The sequence below is a fragment of the Camelus bactrianus genome, chromosome 6 (genome assembly GCF_048773025.1).
Source record: "Camelus bactrianus isolate YW-2024 breed Bactrian camel chromosome 6, ASM4877302v1, whole genome shotgun sequence".
Taxonomy (NCBI): domain Eukaryota; kingdom Metazoa; phylum Chordata; class Mammalia; order Artiodactyla; family Camelidae; genus Camelus; species Camelus bactrianus.
In genome coordinates, this window is record NC_133544.1 from 77493580 (window position 1) to 77511675 (window position 18096).

Genomic DNA, 18096 nt, shown 5'->3' on the forward strand with positions numbered 1-18096 from the left:
TCATGCCTCTTGTCTTGTTTTCATCCCACGTAACTGGTTTGATGATTTCACTGAGCCCTGGGATCCTGAGATAGTTCCTTAAATAAAGTGAGGACTGAGTAGTCGGAAGGGCTTGACATGCAAGTAAATCTCCTTCCTGGTACATTTTTCTCACGTATTTCCAGATTCTTCCCTCCCCCACTCAGCTCTACTTTGATACATATATTACATTAAATACTTCCATCTATGATTTCTATGGCAAATCTGAAAGTTTTTTTTTTTTTTTCAATAAAGCTTTATGCAGTGACAGGAAGCAATTAGTGGTGGGGTTTTATTTTTGGAGGTTGCGATTGGTAAGGGGGTGGAGTATAGGGAGAAAGTGCGTTCTGCAGTGTCAGATGAATGAGTTATAGGAAATGATAGCTCAGCCTGCAGCTTGCTGCTTGCCAGTGAGTCAGCAGTGATTCCATCTTCAGTCTCAATGCTGGAAGCACAGCTGTGAAAGACACTTCCTGGCGAGGGCCCCTCCCTGCCTTGCTGTCTGGGGCATCAGGGCTCTGCCCAGATGATATAAACCATTTAGTTACCTGTCCCAGTGGAGAAAGATTCACAGAACTGTCTTCCTGTTTTCCTGCAGATATTTCTGTGTTTCTTTAGGATTAATTGGTGTTTCTGATTTTTCTCCCTGCCACCCAGCAGACACATCCAGTAACTTTCCAGCCAGAGGGTAAAGTTTGGGATTGATGTCATAGCAGATGTTAATATTAGGGCAACATTTTGTATTTTGATGTTGCTTCAACTTTCTAGGGTCTTTATAAATGGCAAAACACTGTGGAAGGGCAGGACAGAAAAATGCTGCTTTAGGAGAAGCAATAGATGAAAAGTAATCACCTTGTCAAGATCGAAAATACGTGCATGTGGCAGGAAGACTGGAACCAAATCATCGTGGTGGTTGGGTTAGGATGGCATGGTTGTGGGTGGTGGTTTTTTACGTTCTTTTCCGAGTTTGATAAATGGGCTCAAGTTGTAAAATTGATTCTAAAATGAACCCTTTAGTATTTTAACTATCCGCTTGTGAAAAAATACTGGCCAAACAGCTTTACTATTTTAGGACATCTTTTCCCCAGACCTTGCTCATATTCTTAAGGTCAACTTGGCCATATGCATGGTGTCCTACTAATAGAAAATGGGTGAGGAGGATTAACTTTGCTCAAAATGTGTATGTGCTAGGCATTTAGTTCTTTTTCACCCTGAGGAGAAGGTGGTATTATCCATATATTATAAATAAAGAAACTAAAGTTAAGAGAGATTGAAGAATTTTCCCCGGGTCACTTAGCTAGTAAGTGGTGGGGTTGCATTCCAGCCCAAGTCAGATGGCTGCCAACGTCCGCACTCTGAACTAGAGCGCAGAATGGTGCTGCCGCAGGTCCCTTCTACCACACTTTTTTTGCAGGGCATTTTAAATGTGTTCACTTACTGCTGGATGAATCGTCCATTAAGAAAAATTGCCTTGCAATATTTTTCTCTCTTTTTGCAAAATTAGAATTCTTAATCTCACATATACGTACCTGGCTTCTACTTTAGTTAGACGAATGTTGAGTGTTGCATAGAATACACGTGTGTTTGACATTAAGAAGATAAAAGGGGCATAGTAAGTACCTTGCTGAGTAGTTGGGCTCCCCCAGGATTTGAAGGGATTCCCATGACCTTCCCTAAAGTTCTTAGATTTATGAGGCTGAGGATAAAGCTAAATGTTTTACCATTCAGTACAGTAGCTACAAGTGACAGTTTTGGTTGAGGAAGGGGTGATACAGTTGCAAAGTGGAGCTTTTACAGCTTCACAAAAATACCCATCCCATTGGCCCAGCAGGACCTTAATTTATTTTTTTTACTAAAGTAATAACATTTAAAGATTTTATGTTAAAAATAACAGCTAATATTGTACAATTCATGCTATGAGCTTTGTTGAGATATTGACGTACAATATACTACACATATATAAATGTACAGCTTGATAAAATTTACCATATGCGTACAACTGTGAAACATCACTTCAGTAAAGATAATGAGTATATTCATTACCCTCAAGAGATTTTTTTTTTAATAATGCTGTATTTTCTAAGGGAAGAAAAAAAAGCCAGTCATTTAATTTCATTATCTAATTTGATGAAAAAGGCCTGGATGGGGACTCAGGTGATGCGAGTCTCGACTTCGACTTGCCCTGAATCGCTCGATGCAATTCAGTGAGGCCCTTAATTTTTCCAGCCCTTCGTTTTCTCATCTAAAAAATGAGAGGGTTGGACTAGATGGTCCCTGTGGCCCCCTACGGCTCTAAAGCTTAATAAAGCTAAGAGGACAGGCGTACTTAGCGTATTGGTTTGTGTCCAAATGGTTTGGTGTAAAAATGTAGACCTCCCTCGTGGTCCGGTGTCAGCTGTGCTGCGTCCTCCCTGCCCTGCTTGGCTTGATTGATTGATCCCTGAAACCATTTCATTTAATTCTCTTTCACCCTGCTTCAAGGTCATTTGTGTCATTACTTCCCCATTGTTCTTTCTAAGCTTAGGAAAGGGTTCTACTTAAGAATGTAGGGGTAGGGCTTGCATAAAGCTGGGAATTTGGCAATGCCTTCGGAGGGTGTTGAGGGGCAACCGGCTTGTCCTCTCCCTGGATGTTTGCAAGGCAGCTTGGGCATTTTATAGGGGCGCAGAGACAAGCTGGATGCTTTTCAGGGATGGGGGAAGGGAAGCAGATTGGAGTTCAATTAAAATTCTAATCCCGACTTTGTCCAGCTTCTTGCCAAGTCAGCAGCCAGCATTTCTGTTTGTGGTTCTGGTGATTTTGCCGAGATGATGTAGGTGGTTACCTCAAAAACTCTTGCACGTTGGCCTAAACCTTCGATATGCTCACCAGTTGCTATCATCAGACCTGGCGTGGTGCCATCTTTTGCCTGCGTTTTCAGACGCACCTCCTCCACCACCACCATCTTTCTGGTGGAGGGGGGTGCCTGGAGAGCACCGGTGGGGAAAGTGGAGCCGATTACAAATGACAAAACAGTTTTCATCACAGCGTGGAGATCTTTCCAACCTGTTTCTGTTTTCCAGGTAGCGCAGGGGGATTTCTGAGGAGGGGCTGCTCTGACTTCACCTCGGCCCACCATGAGGCTTTTCCTGCTCTGTGCCTACATGCTGCTTCTGATGGTTCCCCAGCTGAGGGCAGTCAGCTTTCCTGAAGACGATGAGCCTCTTCATACTGTCGACTATCACTGTAAGTAATCTAAAGAGCATTCTCCTTTGCTGAGAAGCTTTTTGGGTTTTGATTTTCTAAGCATATTCATTTTTAGAAAGAAAGCGAGAGCGAGTTTTATGTCTTTACAATGTTTTGCATACTAATTTGCCCATAATCATTTCCGAGTGTTTGGAGAAAATGGGGCAGTTTAGTTAGGTGCTTTTCTAAAGCAACCCATATATCGGCTAAATATTTTCCGTTAAAAGAGAAAGACCATTTGCTGACATTCACTGTCTTTCATTCATTCATATTCAAGACCTGGAGAGAGGAATTTAGTTAAAGCCCTTCTACAACTAGTATATACAGCTAATCAATGCTGTCTATCGATTCTTCAGCTCCGTAATCCTGACTGATGGTGTAGCCCATTTCTACTTGCAGATTCAAGGCAATATCCGGTTTTTAGAGGACGCCCTTCAGGCAATGAATCACAGCACAGGCTGGACTTTCAGCTGATGCTGAAAATTCAAGACACACTTTATATTGCTGGCAGGTAATTTTCCTCTCGTTGGTTTATTAGATTAAAATTCTTTTCTCTTGTGGCACTTGCATTAATGTGTCTAGTTCATGAAAAACTAATACGCGATTGTGATCAAAAATTGCAAGTAGCCAAAAATATGCCCCGAGAAGAATCAGTGTTGTGCACCAGGAGCAAAATACAGCAAAAGCCTTCAGTGGTGCTATTTTGTTACTGCCATCAAGAAATCATACACCGTTCTTTATTCCTAAAGCAGCAGGAGAAAAAATAGAATCTTTCTTTATTCTTTTTTAACTCGGATTCAAGCAAATATTAGAAGTATGTCTATGCCAATACCACGTAGCCGTTTGACCCATGTCTGAAGAGAAGAGCTTTCTTTGCTCCCTAACCACAGTGATATATAAAAGCATCTCACTAATGAAAAAGTACTCTTTGTTGACTTTGTTGGAGACAGAGAAAATCCAAATGATCTCCAAAACACAATAAAGGCAGATCTGTAAAAATAAGAAGCAGCTTAACATTTTTATGGATTCACCTGATATGACTTACTGCTTTGTTTCCAACAGGGATCAAGTTTATACAGTAAACTTAGATGAAATCCCCAAAACAGAAGTAATACCAAACAAGGTGAGCAAGTGTAGCTGGAAAATTTATTTGCATCCCCTCAGAACTTGGATAATGTCCCTGTCCCCTCAAAACAATGTTCACCTTTAAAATGCTGAGTTTGGTTTTGCTTGATTTCTGCAGAAACTGACATGGAGGTCAAGACAGCAGGATCGAGAAAACTGTGCTATGAAAGGCAAGCATAAAGTAAGTGAAACAGACAGGTGCCTGCTAGATTGAGTCTTTCTGGGGGCTTGAGCCCTCAGTGTGAGCATATGGAATGGCTAATGTGAATGTCTGTTACTTTCTTTAGGACGAATGCCACAACTTTATTAAAGTGTTTGTTCCAAGAAACGATGAGATGGTTTTTGTTTGTGGCACCAATGCATTTAATCCCATGTGTAGATACTATCGGGTAAGTACATTTTATATGATGTGCCTTTTTTTAAAAATCAACGTTTCTTCCTTTACTGGTATGCTGTTAGCGTCGAATCCTTTCTGCTATAAACCTAGTGATTTGTTTTGCCCCTAATGCTATGGAAGAATACAGACAAAACTCTTCCCACAGAATTTCAGTACAAATAAAGCAGTTCTGCCTTCAAACAGGTACATTGAACAGATGTGACACCAGCTATTTATTTTTCTTTTGTAGTTGAATACCTTAGAGTACGATGGGGAAGAAATTAGTGGGCTGGCAAGATGCCCGTTTGATGCCAGACAAACCAATGTTGCCCTTTTTGCTGGTAAGATTCTTTATTGTAATGAATATAAATGATTAATGACCCTGAAGGTGCAAAAGGGATTTAAAGGAAGAAAAAAGCTCATAAGTAGGATAGCTGTATTGAAAGGGGTGTTTCCAAAGACTAAAAGCTATGAACAAAGTTTCAAGAAAGAAGAATTCAGTGAGCATATCAGGAGTATTCCGACACTGGGCTCTGTTGTTAACGAAGCCAGTGACCCTGAATAAGTTGCTTAACTTTCTGATGCTCCAGTCCCTCTTCTGTAAACTTGGATAATCCTGCAGGTTGATTACAGGCCCCGGGTTTAGACTTATTTGTGTATCTAGCAATAACATAGGTGAACGCACTCCAAAGGGTATGACACATAACACAGCGGGACACGCCACAGGGTAATTATGGCCATTTCACCTAAATTATAACCTTGGTTTCAGACGGGAAGCTGTATTCTGCCACAGTGGCTGATTTCTTGGCCAGTGATGCTGTTATCTATCGAAGCATGGGCGATGGATCTGCCCTTCGTACCATAAAATACGATTCCAAATGGATCAAAGGTACCTTTGCAGAGCAGTGCTGTGGGATCCCCCGGGTGGTGGGATGGCCGAGTGGGCACAGGGGCCCTGGGCATCGAGGTTCAGTGCATGACTGTATGTTGTTCATCTAGAGCCAAGTGGTCGTGAGCTCTCCTGGTTGTGGACGGGAGCTTTAATGGGGAATGAGGAGGGCGTTAGCCATGTCAGGAAAGTGGCTTCATCCAGGCTTTTATCCTAGGTGACCTCCAAAAAAAAAAAATCTCAATTCTGTGTGCCAGTTTGCCTGTCACCGCACACACACTTCTCACCCACTCCCATCTACCTACCTGGAGAGTTAACCCTGGGAATCGTTCATCCGTATCTGCAGAGTCGTTCTGGTCTTTGGAGTCTAGAAATCAAGATTTTGTATTTTCAACATAAGAGGTTTCCTCCCCTAGTTAAATAGGTTAATGAATAAATCTGTTGAAACAAAGACCTTTGCTGTAGTTCAGTTCCCTGCAGGCTTTTTCCAGTCCATTAGCTAACATTAAAGACTCTGGGTTCCCGGAAGCATCAGCACCCCCATACCAGGGCTCCGCAAATTCGAGGGCATAGCGGCGCTCTCGTCAGTCTGGATGGAACCGTGCGACATCTGTCAGTCATGCCTGGCCGTTGGGGTCTGATGCTAATTGCATTTTCCTTTAGGAACCAGTTTGTTTTCCATTTTTTCTTTCAGAGCCACACTTTCTTCATGCCATAGAGTATGGAAACTACGTCTATTTCTTCTTTCGGGAAATTGCTGTAGAACATAACAACTTAGGCAAGGCAAGTATATGTGCTGGACCTGTGTTGTCGCCTGGACTGCGTGGACGGGAGCCCATTTGGGTAGCGTCTGTGCGTGTTTTCCAGCACTCAGTGCACTGAGGGCCAAGTGCAGAGAGGGGAGTCGCTCATCATGAGAATAATTGCTGGAAAATACCTGAACAGTGGCCAGAGTGGGAACAGCAGCCTTGGGCCTTGAGAAGGTTTCCTTTTTTTTTTTTCCCCGTTACTACAGAGAATGTTCTGTGGGCTCCCTTGAGCTATGGCTGCTGCTTTAGTTCTTTAGAAATCTGCTGACAGCTATTCTTTCCTGGTGCCAAAGGCAGGATGGAGAGTAGGGGCCCTGTTCAATTTCAGTAAAAGCCCGCAAGATGCTAAAATATTGCAGAGCCTTCTCTGCCAGGTGTAAGGACGGTGCATTTCCTTAACAATGTGGGAAGCAAAGTACGGGAAGGGTTTCCGCTCAGCCAGGCGCTTCCAGAGCTCACTTCTTAGGGATCTGGTTTGGCAGGACCAGAAAATGGCCCTTCTTTTCTCACAGGTGAATCTAGTTTACGTTCTTACTATATAGGTCCCTAAAGAGAAGGCTGCCGGAGTCTTTGGGACCATGTCTATCTTTAGCATTTACATCCCTCTTTTAACTGGCAGCTTTTTTCCCCCATCCCTCCTCCATGCTCATAAACCCATTGTTTTCCTTTTGTCCCCTGGGCAGGCTGTATATTCCCGTGTGGCCCGCATATGTAAAAATGACATGGGTGGCTCCCAGCGGGTCCTGGAGAAACACTGGACTTCCTTCCTGAAGGCTCGGCTTAACTGTTCTGTGCCCGGAGATTCATTTTTCTACTTTGACGTCCTGCAGTCTATTACAGACATAATACAAATCAATGGTGTCCCCACTGTGGTCGGGGTGTTCACCACGCAGCTCAACAGGTGAGAGCAGGTGCCTGGTGCTTCCCAAGGCGTCCCGGGCCTTGCTTGTGGGAACCCAGAGCAGCTCCCTACACCCCCCGCCCCAGTCACCTGATACTGTTCCTCCTTTTCAGCATTCCTGGTTCTGCAGTCTGTGCATTTAGCATGGATGACATTGAAAAAGTATTCAAAGGACGGTTCAAGGAACAGAAAACTCCGGACTCTGTTTGGACAGCAGTCCCTGAGGACAAAGTACCAAAGCCAAGGTAGGAAAAACACGAAAAGGACTTTCGTCTTTAACAAAAAGCTCTGGTCAGTGGAAGCATCCTCAGAGGGCAGCTGGGCCAGCCTCCCACGCCAGGAGGGGGTCCCCTGCAGCACTGCAGACAGGAAGCCCAGTGCACGTCACCCTGAGAGCCTGCAGGCGAGAGCCTGCCGAGTTCTGGGAGGGAGCATTGCTCCTCCGGTTCAGCTCACTCTCCTTCCTCTCTCGGCCTCTTCTTCCGGAATGGACATTTATTTCTTAAGTATTATTTGTGAGAGAGGGGAAAAAATAACCCTCACTTTTTCCTTTCAGGCCTGGCTGCTGTGCAAAGCATGGTCTTGCCGAAGCTTATAAAACCTCCATCGATTTCCCAGATGAAACGCTATCCTTCATCAAATCCCACCCCCTGATGGACTCCGCCGTCCCTCCCATTGCCGACGAGCCCTGGTTCACGAAGACGCGGATCCGGTGAGACCGGGCGGAAACAAGGGCCCTCCCCGCATGCAGCACCTTCCCTTGCCGGCGGCCCCGCTCTGACCCGGCTCGCTCCTCCGCAGGTACAGACTGACGGCCATCGCCGTGGACCATGCGGCCGGACCCCACCAGAACTACACAGTCATCTTTGTTGGCTCGGAAGCTGGTGTGGTACTTAAAGTTTTGGCAAAGACCAGTCCTTTCTCTCTGAATGACAGCGTACTACTGGAAGAGATTGAGGCGTACAACCATGCAAAGTAGGTGTCTGTGACGAGAACGCTTTCCAGTACTTCCAGCGGGTGTTTCATCTGCTTCTTTCCTTCCAGCCCTTTAAATTAGCAGTGGTCTGCTGCCAGTGGGCATATTAGTGTTTTGTTTTGTTTTGTTTTTCTCACTGAAATAAAACTTGGGGGTTTTGTTTTCCTGAGTCCGCTAGGGCGTAGAGTGTGGACAGTGACGAGTTTAAAAATAATTCAGCCCTTGCTTTTCACGGATGGAAAATGAGACTATTTGAGCACCAAGCTTCTTACCTTGCAGATATATTTCAAGATGCTACATGCAGCAGACAATTGGTTGCAAGCGCACATGCACACACACACACCATAATTCTTCCAGCCACTGATAGAAAAGATTATGTGGACCATTAAAACAAACAAGAAATAGATGAGAGAAATGGAGCAAAGGAGACTAAGGGGAGATCCAGAAATACCTGGCAGCAGAAGATTTAAATGCATTAAAACATTATCCTTTTTCTTCCCTGTAGTCTGACATGCTCTTCACAAATGCAATTCCCTTCAATCATCAGAATGAGAAGCCGGTCTTTAAAAAACCCTTTGTCCAGCCTGAAATGTAACCAGCCATGCAGAGCACCCAAAGATGAATCACACAATTATTACTTCCCAAACTACGTACTTGCCTGCTTTGCTACTGAGAGTATTCCTCAACACGTCCCCAGCTCTCAGTAATTGCAAAAACCAAACCTCACTTGCCTCATGTAGCTCATACAGCTTTTGATTTACTCAACATCTGTCTTGAAAATGTCTCCCACAATATAGGTGCAGTGCTGAGAATGAGGAGGACAGAAAGGTCATCTCATTACAGTTGGATAAAGATCACCATGCTTTATATGTGGCGTTCTCTAGCTGTGTTATCCGCATTCCCCTCAGCCGCTGTGAGCGTTACGGATCGTGTAAAAAGTAAGCCGATGTTTCTCTACTTACCCGGAGTCTTATGGCATCTTGACCTTTGATGATGAGAAAATCCAAGTTACTTTCTGTTTGGTTTTACACAGGACTTGTATCGCATCTCGAGACCCGTACTGTGGCTGGCTAAGCCAGGGGGCCTGTGGCCGAGTGACCCCAGGGATGCTGTAAGTACACTTTGTCACATTAGCTAAGATTTTCTCCAGAGGTGCTCTGTCTTCTCCAGGGACTCGAAAGCTAGAAATTTTAAAAAATTTCCAATAACACTGCTTCTCTTCTTTTCTTATCTTTCTTTTTCTTTCTTTTTCTTTGGGGGAAGGAAAAAAAATCTGGAGCTGTGAGAGGCAGGGAGATTGTAACAGACAGTGGAGTGGAATACCTGGGGAAAATGGGTGGCGAGAAAAAACAATTCTTTTCTCCTCTCTTAAACGTTCTAGTTACCAAATGTTTAGCAGAAATACTCACTTTAGCAAACTAGGTTGAAATGTCCGTTTTCCTCTGTCTGCTCATTCTTACTAATCCGTCTGTGTTCTTGGCTCTGCTCTGGTTGTCACTTGTGTTCCTATGAAGGCTGTTAACCGAAGACTTCTTTGCTTTCCATAACCACAGCGCTGGAGGATTTGAACAGGACACAGAATATGGCAACACGGCCCATCTAGGGGACTGCCACGGTAAGAGCAAGCCTTCCTTTTCCTCTTGGTGCTTCTTTTGGACCACATTTGCACGTGTGAACATTATTTGACAACCAGCCTTTTATAATGATTCAGGACACATACCACCTAGCACTTAACTTAAACTTCGCAAAAGCTGAGCTGTTTGGTCAAGGAGATTCTAATTAGAGAAGAATCTTACTTTTTTTGTTTTTGTTTTTTTCCTTCACCATTTACAATTTGGTAGGAAATCTAGAGAAAGGTAGTCTAACCAGTAGGTTAACCTTTTAATTTGCAGTCTTTTCTTTTGACTTTTTGAGTTAATTGGAATTCGTAAATTTTTCCTTTCTTTTGGTTACTTTTTACTGATTCCTTGTTCCTTTAATTCTTTTAGAAATTTTGCCTACTTCAACTACACCAGATTACAAAATATTTGGCGGTCCAACATCTGGTTAGTTTTTTTTCATTTTTTTGAATTAACAACCTTTTCTTTCCTTCAGTTCAGCATTTTCAGCCCCTTCTCCCCTCCTTTTGCGCAGTTTGGCGGCCTTTCATTTTTGTGCTTTGACTCATAACCCCACTGATGGTCCCAAAGACTTTTTCTTACTCAGCACTTCACCCCTGTGTAGCATGTCAACAATCCATCATTGACCAAGGCACATCCTTTAAGAAAAATCAAACGGATTAACCTAGGCTGCATTCCAGCTGCACGCACGTCCACCCGAGCTTCCTTCTCTCTCACCCCTGTGCATCGTGAATGCTCCCTCTGGCCATCTATATTTAATGGATGGCAGAATTTCATTATTTTCCCCTTCTCCCCTCCCCTTTCCTAAGACCGAGTAAACAAATACACATTTCCCTAAAATGTGTATTTATCAATTCGAGAGAGCGTTTTTGAATGGTTTGTGGTAATCTGGGGAATCTTTGAATGTTGTGGTCTCCGTGGTGTAATAAAGGCGCCCATCGAATGAAGGTGGTTTCTGATGTATTAAGATGTTCACTGGGCTCTCTGTGCCCCTCTTGTCTTTATCTGTTTTGGGGTCTTCGTCTGTGACCGTTGCACCAGTCTCAGTTGGGGGTGGGGTGTTCTCTAGAGTTTTCGTCTGAAATCATATGCTTACATTTTGAGGGAAAAATCTCCTCAGCGGAAATCAGTTACAGATACACTAAGGGGTTAAGTGACTCCCGATCCTATTGCTGGTTCTAAAACTCGCCAGCAGTTTCATTCCTCAGAGCAGAGAAAAGGATGGCAGATCTGAGGTATCAGAACATCCTTATTCAGCTTGTAAATGCCATTTCTTTTGCATGAGTTGCTGCTAACTCTTTGGAAGAAACTCCCCGGGCATTTTGGAAGGCACGGACAAGGCTCCTCCCTGCTTCAGTGCTTTCCCATGGACGGTGAGCCTCCGTGCACTCGATAATCTACAGATGGACGGGAGGTCTGTGGCCAAGCAGGACAGCCTCTTTGTCAGGTCCCAAAATCAAGTGTTTATACAGACTTAACCAGCTGTTTTCTGATGAAGTTACAGTATACGTGCCCCAGTGATGGATATACGGTTCCCAACCATCTACGAAAATGCTTTTAAAGATATACACAAGAAGAAATGAAATGATGTTGTCCCCCCAAAGGTTGAGAGAATAGCAGTTAGTCTTTGGGATTCATATCGCCTCTTCCTTGAGTGTTATGAATCAGCACAGAGGCTTCGTATAGGAGTATTCTGAGTGGCTTTAATTTTGCAATCTGCTTAATACGTCTTTAGGGTTAATTTTTAGTTTTTTATTTTTCCCTTGCAAGGAAGGGATTTGGTGTAATCTCCTCGGATGTGTTTTTATGAAATCCTAGAACAGGCTTTCTCCTAAACTTTGCTTAAACTTTACTGAGAAATACAATAGACCAGTCAGGAAAAAAAAATCTGCCAGCACGACCCACGTTAATAAACATTTGTTTGCCACCACAGACATGGAGGTTTCTTCATCTTCTGTTACCGCAATGGCAAGTATCCCAGAAATTACACCTAAAGTGATTGATACCTGGAGACCCAAACTGACCAGCTCCCGGAAATTTGTAGTTCAAGATGACCCAAACACTTCTGATTTTACTGATCCTTTATCAGGTATCCCAAAGGGTAAGGCCTCGCCAGGGGACTCATCTCTCACTGAGTGGAAACCTGATTCCTCATATCTCTGGGGAGCATCCGGGCTTGGGGAGCATCCGGGCTTAGGTTTCTCCAGAGGGGAACCCAGACGGAGCCGCCGCTGTTCTTACCGCCACCTGCACTGGCCGCGGTCACTCCGGTTCTCTGTGGTTCCAGAACGCGTCCCTTAACAGGCGGAAGAGGGGGAGCGCTGTTAAAGAAAGGTTTGTGGAAACAGCCACTCAGACAATCTTATCTGCGTTGGTTTCTGTCTGAAGAAGCTGGACTCTGCTGGCTGTCGGAGATTGCCGAGGGTCACCCCAGCAACATCCAAAAACAAAGCTCAGTAACTGCAAATACTCTGATGTTGGATGTTTTGTCTAGGAGCCTTTCCCAGCCCTTTGTTTAGCTGCAGTTTGCAAATGCAATCCGCAGAGTATATGCAAGGCCCTAAGCTGTTTGAATGCCGCAAGCAATAAAACGTAACAGAGTGCTTGTCCGTAACTATCATTTTCAGCCCATAATAGAAGCCGTTACCAAATAGCTGCCTGTTGCATTAGCTTATTAGATATATTAGTCTGGAAAAAAAAAATCTATTCTTTAGTGCTTACTAAACTGTGGTATCAGGTTTCCACTCAGTTTTTGTAGCAGTGCATTGTCATTTATGATTTACATCTTTCTGTTGATTTTGGTTTCATTATGTTTTCATTGTAAACAATTTTGTAATCATTCTTTCTCTTTGATTTTCTTCAGTAATTCCCTTTTGTTCTACTTTTCTTTCTTTGCCGTTCACAGTGCCACTGAATTCCTTAGCCCTCAATACTGATTATAAACGACTAATTTTCGAAGGCCTTAGTACTAACCTAAAGCAACAGAATCTTCAGATCACTCTAACTCACTTTATTCTGGGATAGCTGTGTTTATAGCATGTAACAGACTTGGAGACCTCTTAAACTAACATCTGGATGTCTGTGGTTGCGTTAAAAATCCCAATAATTACAAACTAATTCACTCTTTTTCTTCTAGTCTAATTTAAATATTTCTTAAGTATCGCAAGACAATTGGGTAATATTACTTAACTCTAATATATAGTATATTTCCTTCAACTGTCTGGATTTCTTTTGTAGCAGTTAATTCAAGAGTGCTTCACTCCAAGATGGAATAAAAAGTAAATAAATAAAAGCAACGTGAAAGTCTGCATTTGTAGCTAACAGTGACCAGGCAGCTGCTTTTGGTTTATGAACAAATGATGTGTTTTTATTCTAATTAGATAGCGTAATAATTGTGTTAGCATAATTATTTTAGCAAACTATAGATTTATGCCAGTTTATACATTTCCCTAATCCCTGCAGCTGCCCTTAAAAAATCCTGATTTATGAATTAAGAGAAAGTCATGAGAAAAAAAACATTTCATGAGTTTAAAATGGGCCACTTAGAAAATACCTACTCTCTAATTTTTAGGTAGAAACTCTTAAGATTTTGAATGTTATGTAACAACTATTCCAGAGCAATTAGAGGGGGAAAGACCAATACAGACCGATGGAAGGTTAGGGTTATCCCGGCATTGGCAGCACTCATAAATGTCTCTGGGGATCCTGTTGGGATTAAAGAAAAAAAAATGAAATTTTAGAGTCCACCTCACCCTCCAAGCTAAGCATATGGAGCTCATGAAGGTAGCGCTGGCTCCGTGAAAGCCATTTGCTGGCTAATGTGGTTTCAAAGAAGCCCCTCACTCAGACTCTTCTCCTGTGTGTCTGTTGCAGGTGTACGATGGGAAGTCCAATCGGGAGAGTCCAACCAGATGGTCCACATGAACGTCCTCATCACCTGTGTCTTTGCAGCTTTTGTCTTGGGTGCATTCATTGCAGGGGTGGCTGTGTACTGCTATCGTGACATGTTTGTTCGGAAAAACAGGAAGATCCATAAGGATGCCGAATCTGCCCAGTCGTGCACGGACTCCAGTGGGAGTTTCGCCAAGCTGAATGGTCTCTTTGACAGCCCAGTCAAGGAATATCAACAGAATATCGACTCTCCCAAATTGTACAGTAACCTGCTGACCAGTCGGAAAGAGCTGCCACCCAATGGAGATACGAAATCCATGGTGATGGACCATCGAGGCCAACCTCCTGAGCTGGCTGCTCTCCCCACACCTGAGTCTACACCTGTGCTTCACCAGAAGCCCCTGCAGGCCATGAAGAGCCACTCAGACAAGGCCCACAGTCATGGGGCTTCCAGGAAAGAAACCCCCCAGTTTTTCCCTTCTAGTCCTCCACCGCACTCCCCACTAAGTCACGGGCATATCCCCAGTGCCATTGTTCTTCCTAACGCAACCCATGACTACAACACATCTTTCTCAAACTCCAATGCTCACAAAGCTGAAAAGAAGCTTCAAAACACTGACCACCCTCTTACAAAGTCATCCAGTAAAAGAGATCACCGGCGCTCGGTGGATTCCAGAAATACCCTCAACGACCTCTTGAAGCATCTCAATGACCCAAATAGTAATCCCAAAGCCATCATGGGAGACATCCAAATGGCCCACCAGACCCTCATGTTGGATCCCGTGGGACCGCTGTCTGAGGTCCCGCCCAAGGTCCCCAACCGCGAGGCATCGCTCTACTCTCCTCCCTCCACGCTCCCCAGAAATAGCCCAACCAAGCGAGTCGACGTCCCCACCTCTCCTGGAGTCCCGATGACTTCTCTGGAAAGACAAAGGGGTTATCACAAAAATTCCTCCCAGAGGCATTCTATATCTGCTATGCCTAAAAACTTAACCTCACCAAATGGTGTTTTGTTATCTAGACAGCCCAGTATGAACCGTGGAGGGTACATGGCCACCCCCACAGGGGCGAAGGTGGACTACATTCAGGGAACCCCGGTGAGTGTCCCTCTGCAGCCTCCCCTCTCCAGACAGAGCAGCTACACCAGTAATGGCACCCTTCCTAGGACGGGACTAAAGAGGACACCGTCCTTAAAACCTGATGTGCCACCAAAGCCTTCCTTTGTCCCTCAAACCACATCTGTCAGACCACTGAACAAATACACTTACTAGGCCTCAAGTGTGCTCTTCCCCACGTGGCTTTATCCTGTTCGCGATGTTGAGAGGATGAGGTTGTAAGGGTACCTTAATACAAGAGACTCGCTTGTATTTTCAGAGAACCAAGTGGCCAAAGAAACTCGTTCTAACTTTGGCAGCATCAGAACTTGCCATGTGTAGCTACTGCAGCAAGGCTTCTGTGTACTTGCCTGGAAACAAAGGAAGGTGCTGGTCATTCCATTTCTTTTGTTTGAAGCTAAAGAGATGTGTGGCTCCCAGGGGCTACCTGTAACCAGTCTGAAGAGCTGATACCGGGCTCGGAAGAATCTGTCTGTGAGCAAATACTTGAAAATGGGTTCAACTTAGACTGCCGTGATGCGTGGTCTTCCCATTCAATGTGAACATTTTAATATGTATGCATTCACCTTGCCTCTTGCACAAATGTCAAAAAAAAAAATGGTAATGTCTCAAAGAAATGAACTTGTAGATTACCAAACAATTTGCTAAAAATTCAGTCTTTGACCCAAACTGTAGCATTTTTTTTCACGCGTGGCATTTTTTTTTTCATGCCACCAATGAACTGTGTTGCGTGTGCGTGCGAGTGCGTGTGCGTGTGCGTGTGCATTCTGTCCCCACTAGGATTTGTTCAGGTGCCCGTTGCATCTTTCCGTGCTGTGGAGTCGTTTACATTGCGCATGACTGAACAAGAGACAATAACTTCTTCCCACAGCAGTCCATTGGGTTCAGCTTTGAAAAGGAAAGAAAACCGAGGTTGATTTGACCATGAAAATGATTAACCTGACTTACGTGTTACCCAATGCCAGAATGTAAGCGTTCTAAGTCATTTTGTGCTGCTCCTCATTAAAACTTCCATTGCAGTCTTGCCAGCTTACGGGGATAGATTTGTTAAGAGGTATCTTGTGTTCAGTAGTAGAGCATACCTGTCCACTGTGAATCCAAGCCTGAATCACTCTGTTTAACCTTGGACACACTAACAAGGTTTGATTTTGATTGGTTCCTCCCGTGCCGTAAAATTCGTCTCCCTTTAACTCCTCCTACCCCCGAGATTAAACACACACACACACACACACATACACACACACACACACACACACACACATACAAAACAAAAGACGAAAGAAGGGAATGTGAGAGGGATGTAATTGGCTTAGAAACAGTCTATGGAAACCTAACAGTGGTGCAATCATGTTGTCTATGTTGTGTGCTGTGAGAATTTTCTCCTAAGTCATGCAGGTAATGACAGTATAGTGTAAATACTACATGTGCGTTTACCTGAATCTGTGCATTTTGTGCCTTATTCACGAGAATGATAGAAATACTCAAATACGTCAAGTGTTTCCAGTAGAGCACATCATTTACTGAGTGCCAGTTGTAAATGTTTTTCAACCAGCACCTGAAAAGACTTTTAAAAACTCCTAAAAGCAACCTAGAACAATTAATTGTCAAACAACCCACCCAGATAGCCGCATTACATCCTTTGCCATGGTAAACATTCCACTCCTGCTTTTCCTAAGGATGAAACAGTGATAATGTGAAGTCAAATGAGGTTTCTCAGGTAATGTGACACCTGCAGAAACCACACGGAGTCATTTATTCGTAGTTTTGCAGAAGCCACTTAGAGTGGATGACGTGCAACCCAGATGACCGTTTCGGTTAATATGCTGCACACCACAGTTTACTGAACCTCATCTAGACAGTATCAAGGCAGAGGAATGTTCCTGACCTAGTCAGACAAATAAGTTCACCTGATTTCCTGTGACAACGCTGATGATATATATTACTTGGGGGAGGATGGGTTGCCGAAGACCAGAGCATTTTTGATACAGAATGTAGAATCCTGAAGCAGTTAATTCTTTTCCTTTGAGAATATTGTTTTATAAACAACGTGATCCCCTGAGATCGCTGGAAGCTCAAAAGCTAAAAGTTCCATCCTTGAAACACTTCAGCTTTGAAACTAAACTCTTACAGATTAATAATAAATTAAACCAACCAACGATAAACACTACTCAGTCCACCGCCGACAAACGTGTTTGAATTCACCTTACACTATTAATCCCGGCGTGCGGAAAATGGAACAGTAATTCTGTGTGAACCCGGATAACATTTTGTAACATTGTGCTGCCTTGTAGTTTGTAATGTGAGTTCTATCGGTATTTATGTTGAAATTTCTAACATAAGATCTAGTCTCTATCCTGTTAATTTAATTTTTAAATGCTTTATCCATTTGTGCAAAGGTAAACACAGATTGTATCTTTTTTAATGGTACGGCATAAAAAGTAACCCTAAAGTGAAGTGGCTCTATACTGTTTTATAGAGTGCTTTAACCTGTATAGCTATCTTGTAAACTTGTGTTGCGGATGTGTAAATAATATGTACTTTGGGTTTTTAACACCGCATGTAAAGTCGAAATAAAATATACAAATCATCAGGTCCCTCCTCTTGATCGCGAAGAGGTTTATAAGGTATCCGGTTTTTGAAATATTTTTAAGTCAGTCAACATCAGTGAGAGTTATTTTAAAAATACACCAAAATAGTCTTACCAGGAGTATTTGCCTCCGGGTCATGGTTACACCACCAGTCTCTTCTTGGGAGGCTGATACTGATGGGCAGAGCCCCTCCGAAACACACGATTCAGAAAACCAGATGAACTGTACTGCATCAACAGTCCAGGGCTTCAGGCCAGCATACCAGTGACTCACCTCATTCTAATATTTCTAGTTCAATAGGCATTTTTAAAATCCATGATTTGGATTCTCTCACGAAATTTTTCCTATTCTTTAGTCTACCGTTAGAGCTGGTACATCAGGTTCCAGGGAACGTTCCTTACTCTTTGGTAGAGGGTATTTCTCAGTGCCACTGTTGCAACTGAACACGGCTTATTAAGAGATTCAACCATTGAAACGGGAGGTGAAGTTAAGACTCCATTCGTCTCCCCCTCAGCATGGCACTTGTTAGTGGCTGCTGTCACTGCCTCTTGTGGACGTTGAGGG

General features: G+C 43.5%; 1 protein-coding gene across 11 annotated transcripts in view; it reads left to right on the forward strand.

Annotated features, from left to right (window-relative positions):
• The window catches only part of SEMA6D (semaphorin 6D), a 517967-nt gene extending 500436 nt beyond the window's left edge, over window positions 1-17531 (forward strand). For 7 of the 11 annotated variants that reach the window (XM_074366063.1, XM_074366062.1, XM_074366064.1 and 4 more), the window contains 18 exons: window positions 3081-3243; window positions 3643-3754; window positions 4306-4366; window positions 4487-4549; window positions 4656-4757; window positions 4995-5085; window positions 5514-5633; window positions 6328-6416; window positions 7126-7343; window positions 7457-7588; window positions 7900-8055; window positions 8145-8318; window positions 9117-9257; window positions 9353-9430; window positions 9873-9934; window positions 10308-10364; window positions 11872-12039; window positions 13812-17531. In XM_074366063.1, coding sequence (XP_074222164.1) covers window positions 3135-3243; window positions 3643-3754; window positions 4306-4366; window positions 4487-4549; window positions 4656-4757; window positions 4995-5085; window positions 5514-5633; window positions 6328-6416; window positions 7126-7343; window positions 7457-7588; window positions 7900-8055; window positions 8145-8318; window positions 9117-9257; window positions 9353-9430; window positions 9873-9934; window positions 10308-10364; window positions 11872-12039; window positions 13812-15100 — 3222 coding nt within the window. In that variant the 5' untranslated portion in view covers window positions 3081-3134 and the 3' untranslated portion in view covers window positions 15101-17531. The remainder of the gene's footprint in view (window positions 1-3080; window positions 3244-3642; window positions 3755-4305; window positions 4367-4486; window positions 4550-4655; window positions 4758-4994; window positions 5086-5513; window positions 5634-6327; window positions 6417-7125; window positions 7344-7456; window positions 7589-7899; window positions 8056-8144; window positions 8319-9116; window positions 9258-9352; window positions 9431-9872; window positions 9935-10307; window positions 10365-11871; window positions 12040-13811) is intronic. The other 4 variants (XM_074366066.1, XM_074366068.1, XM_074366067.1 and 1 more) reach the window with 4 other exon arrangements.
• Window positions 17532-18096: the final 565 nt, after the last annotated feature.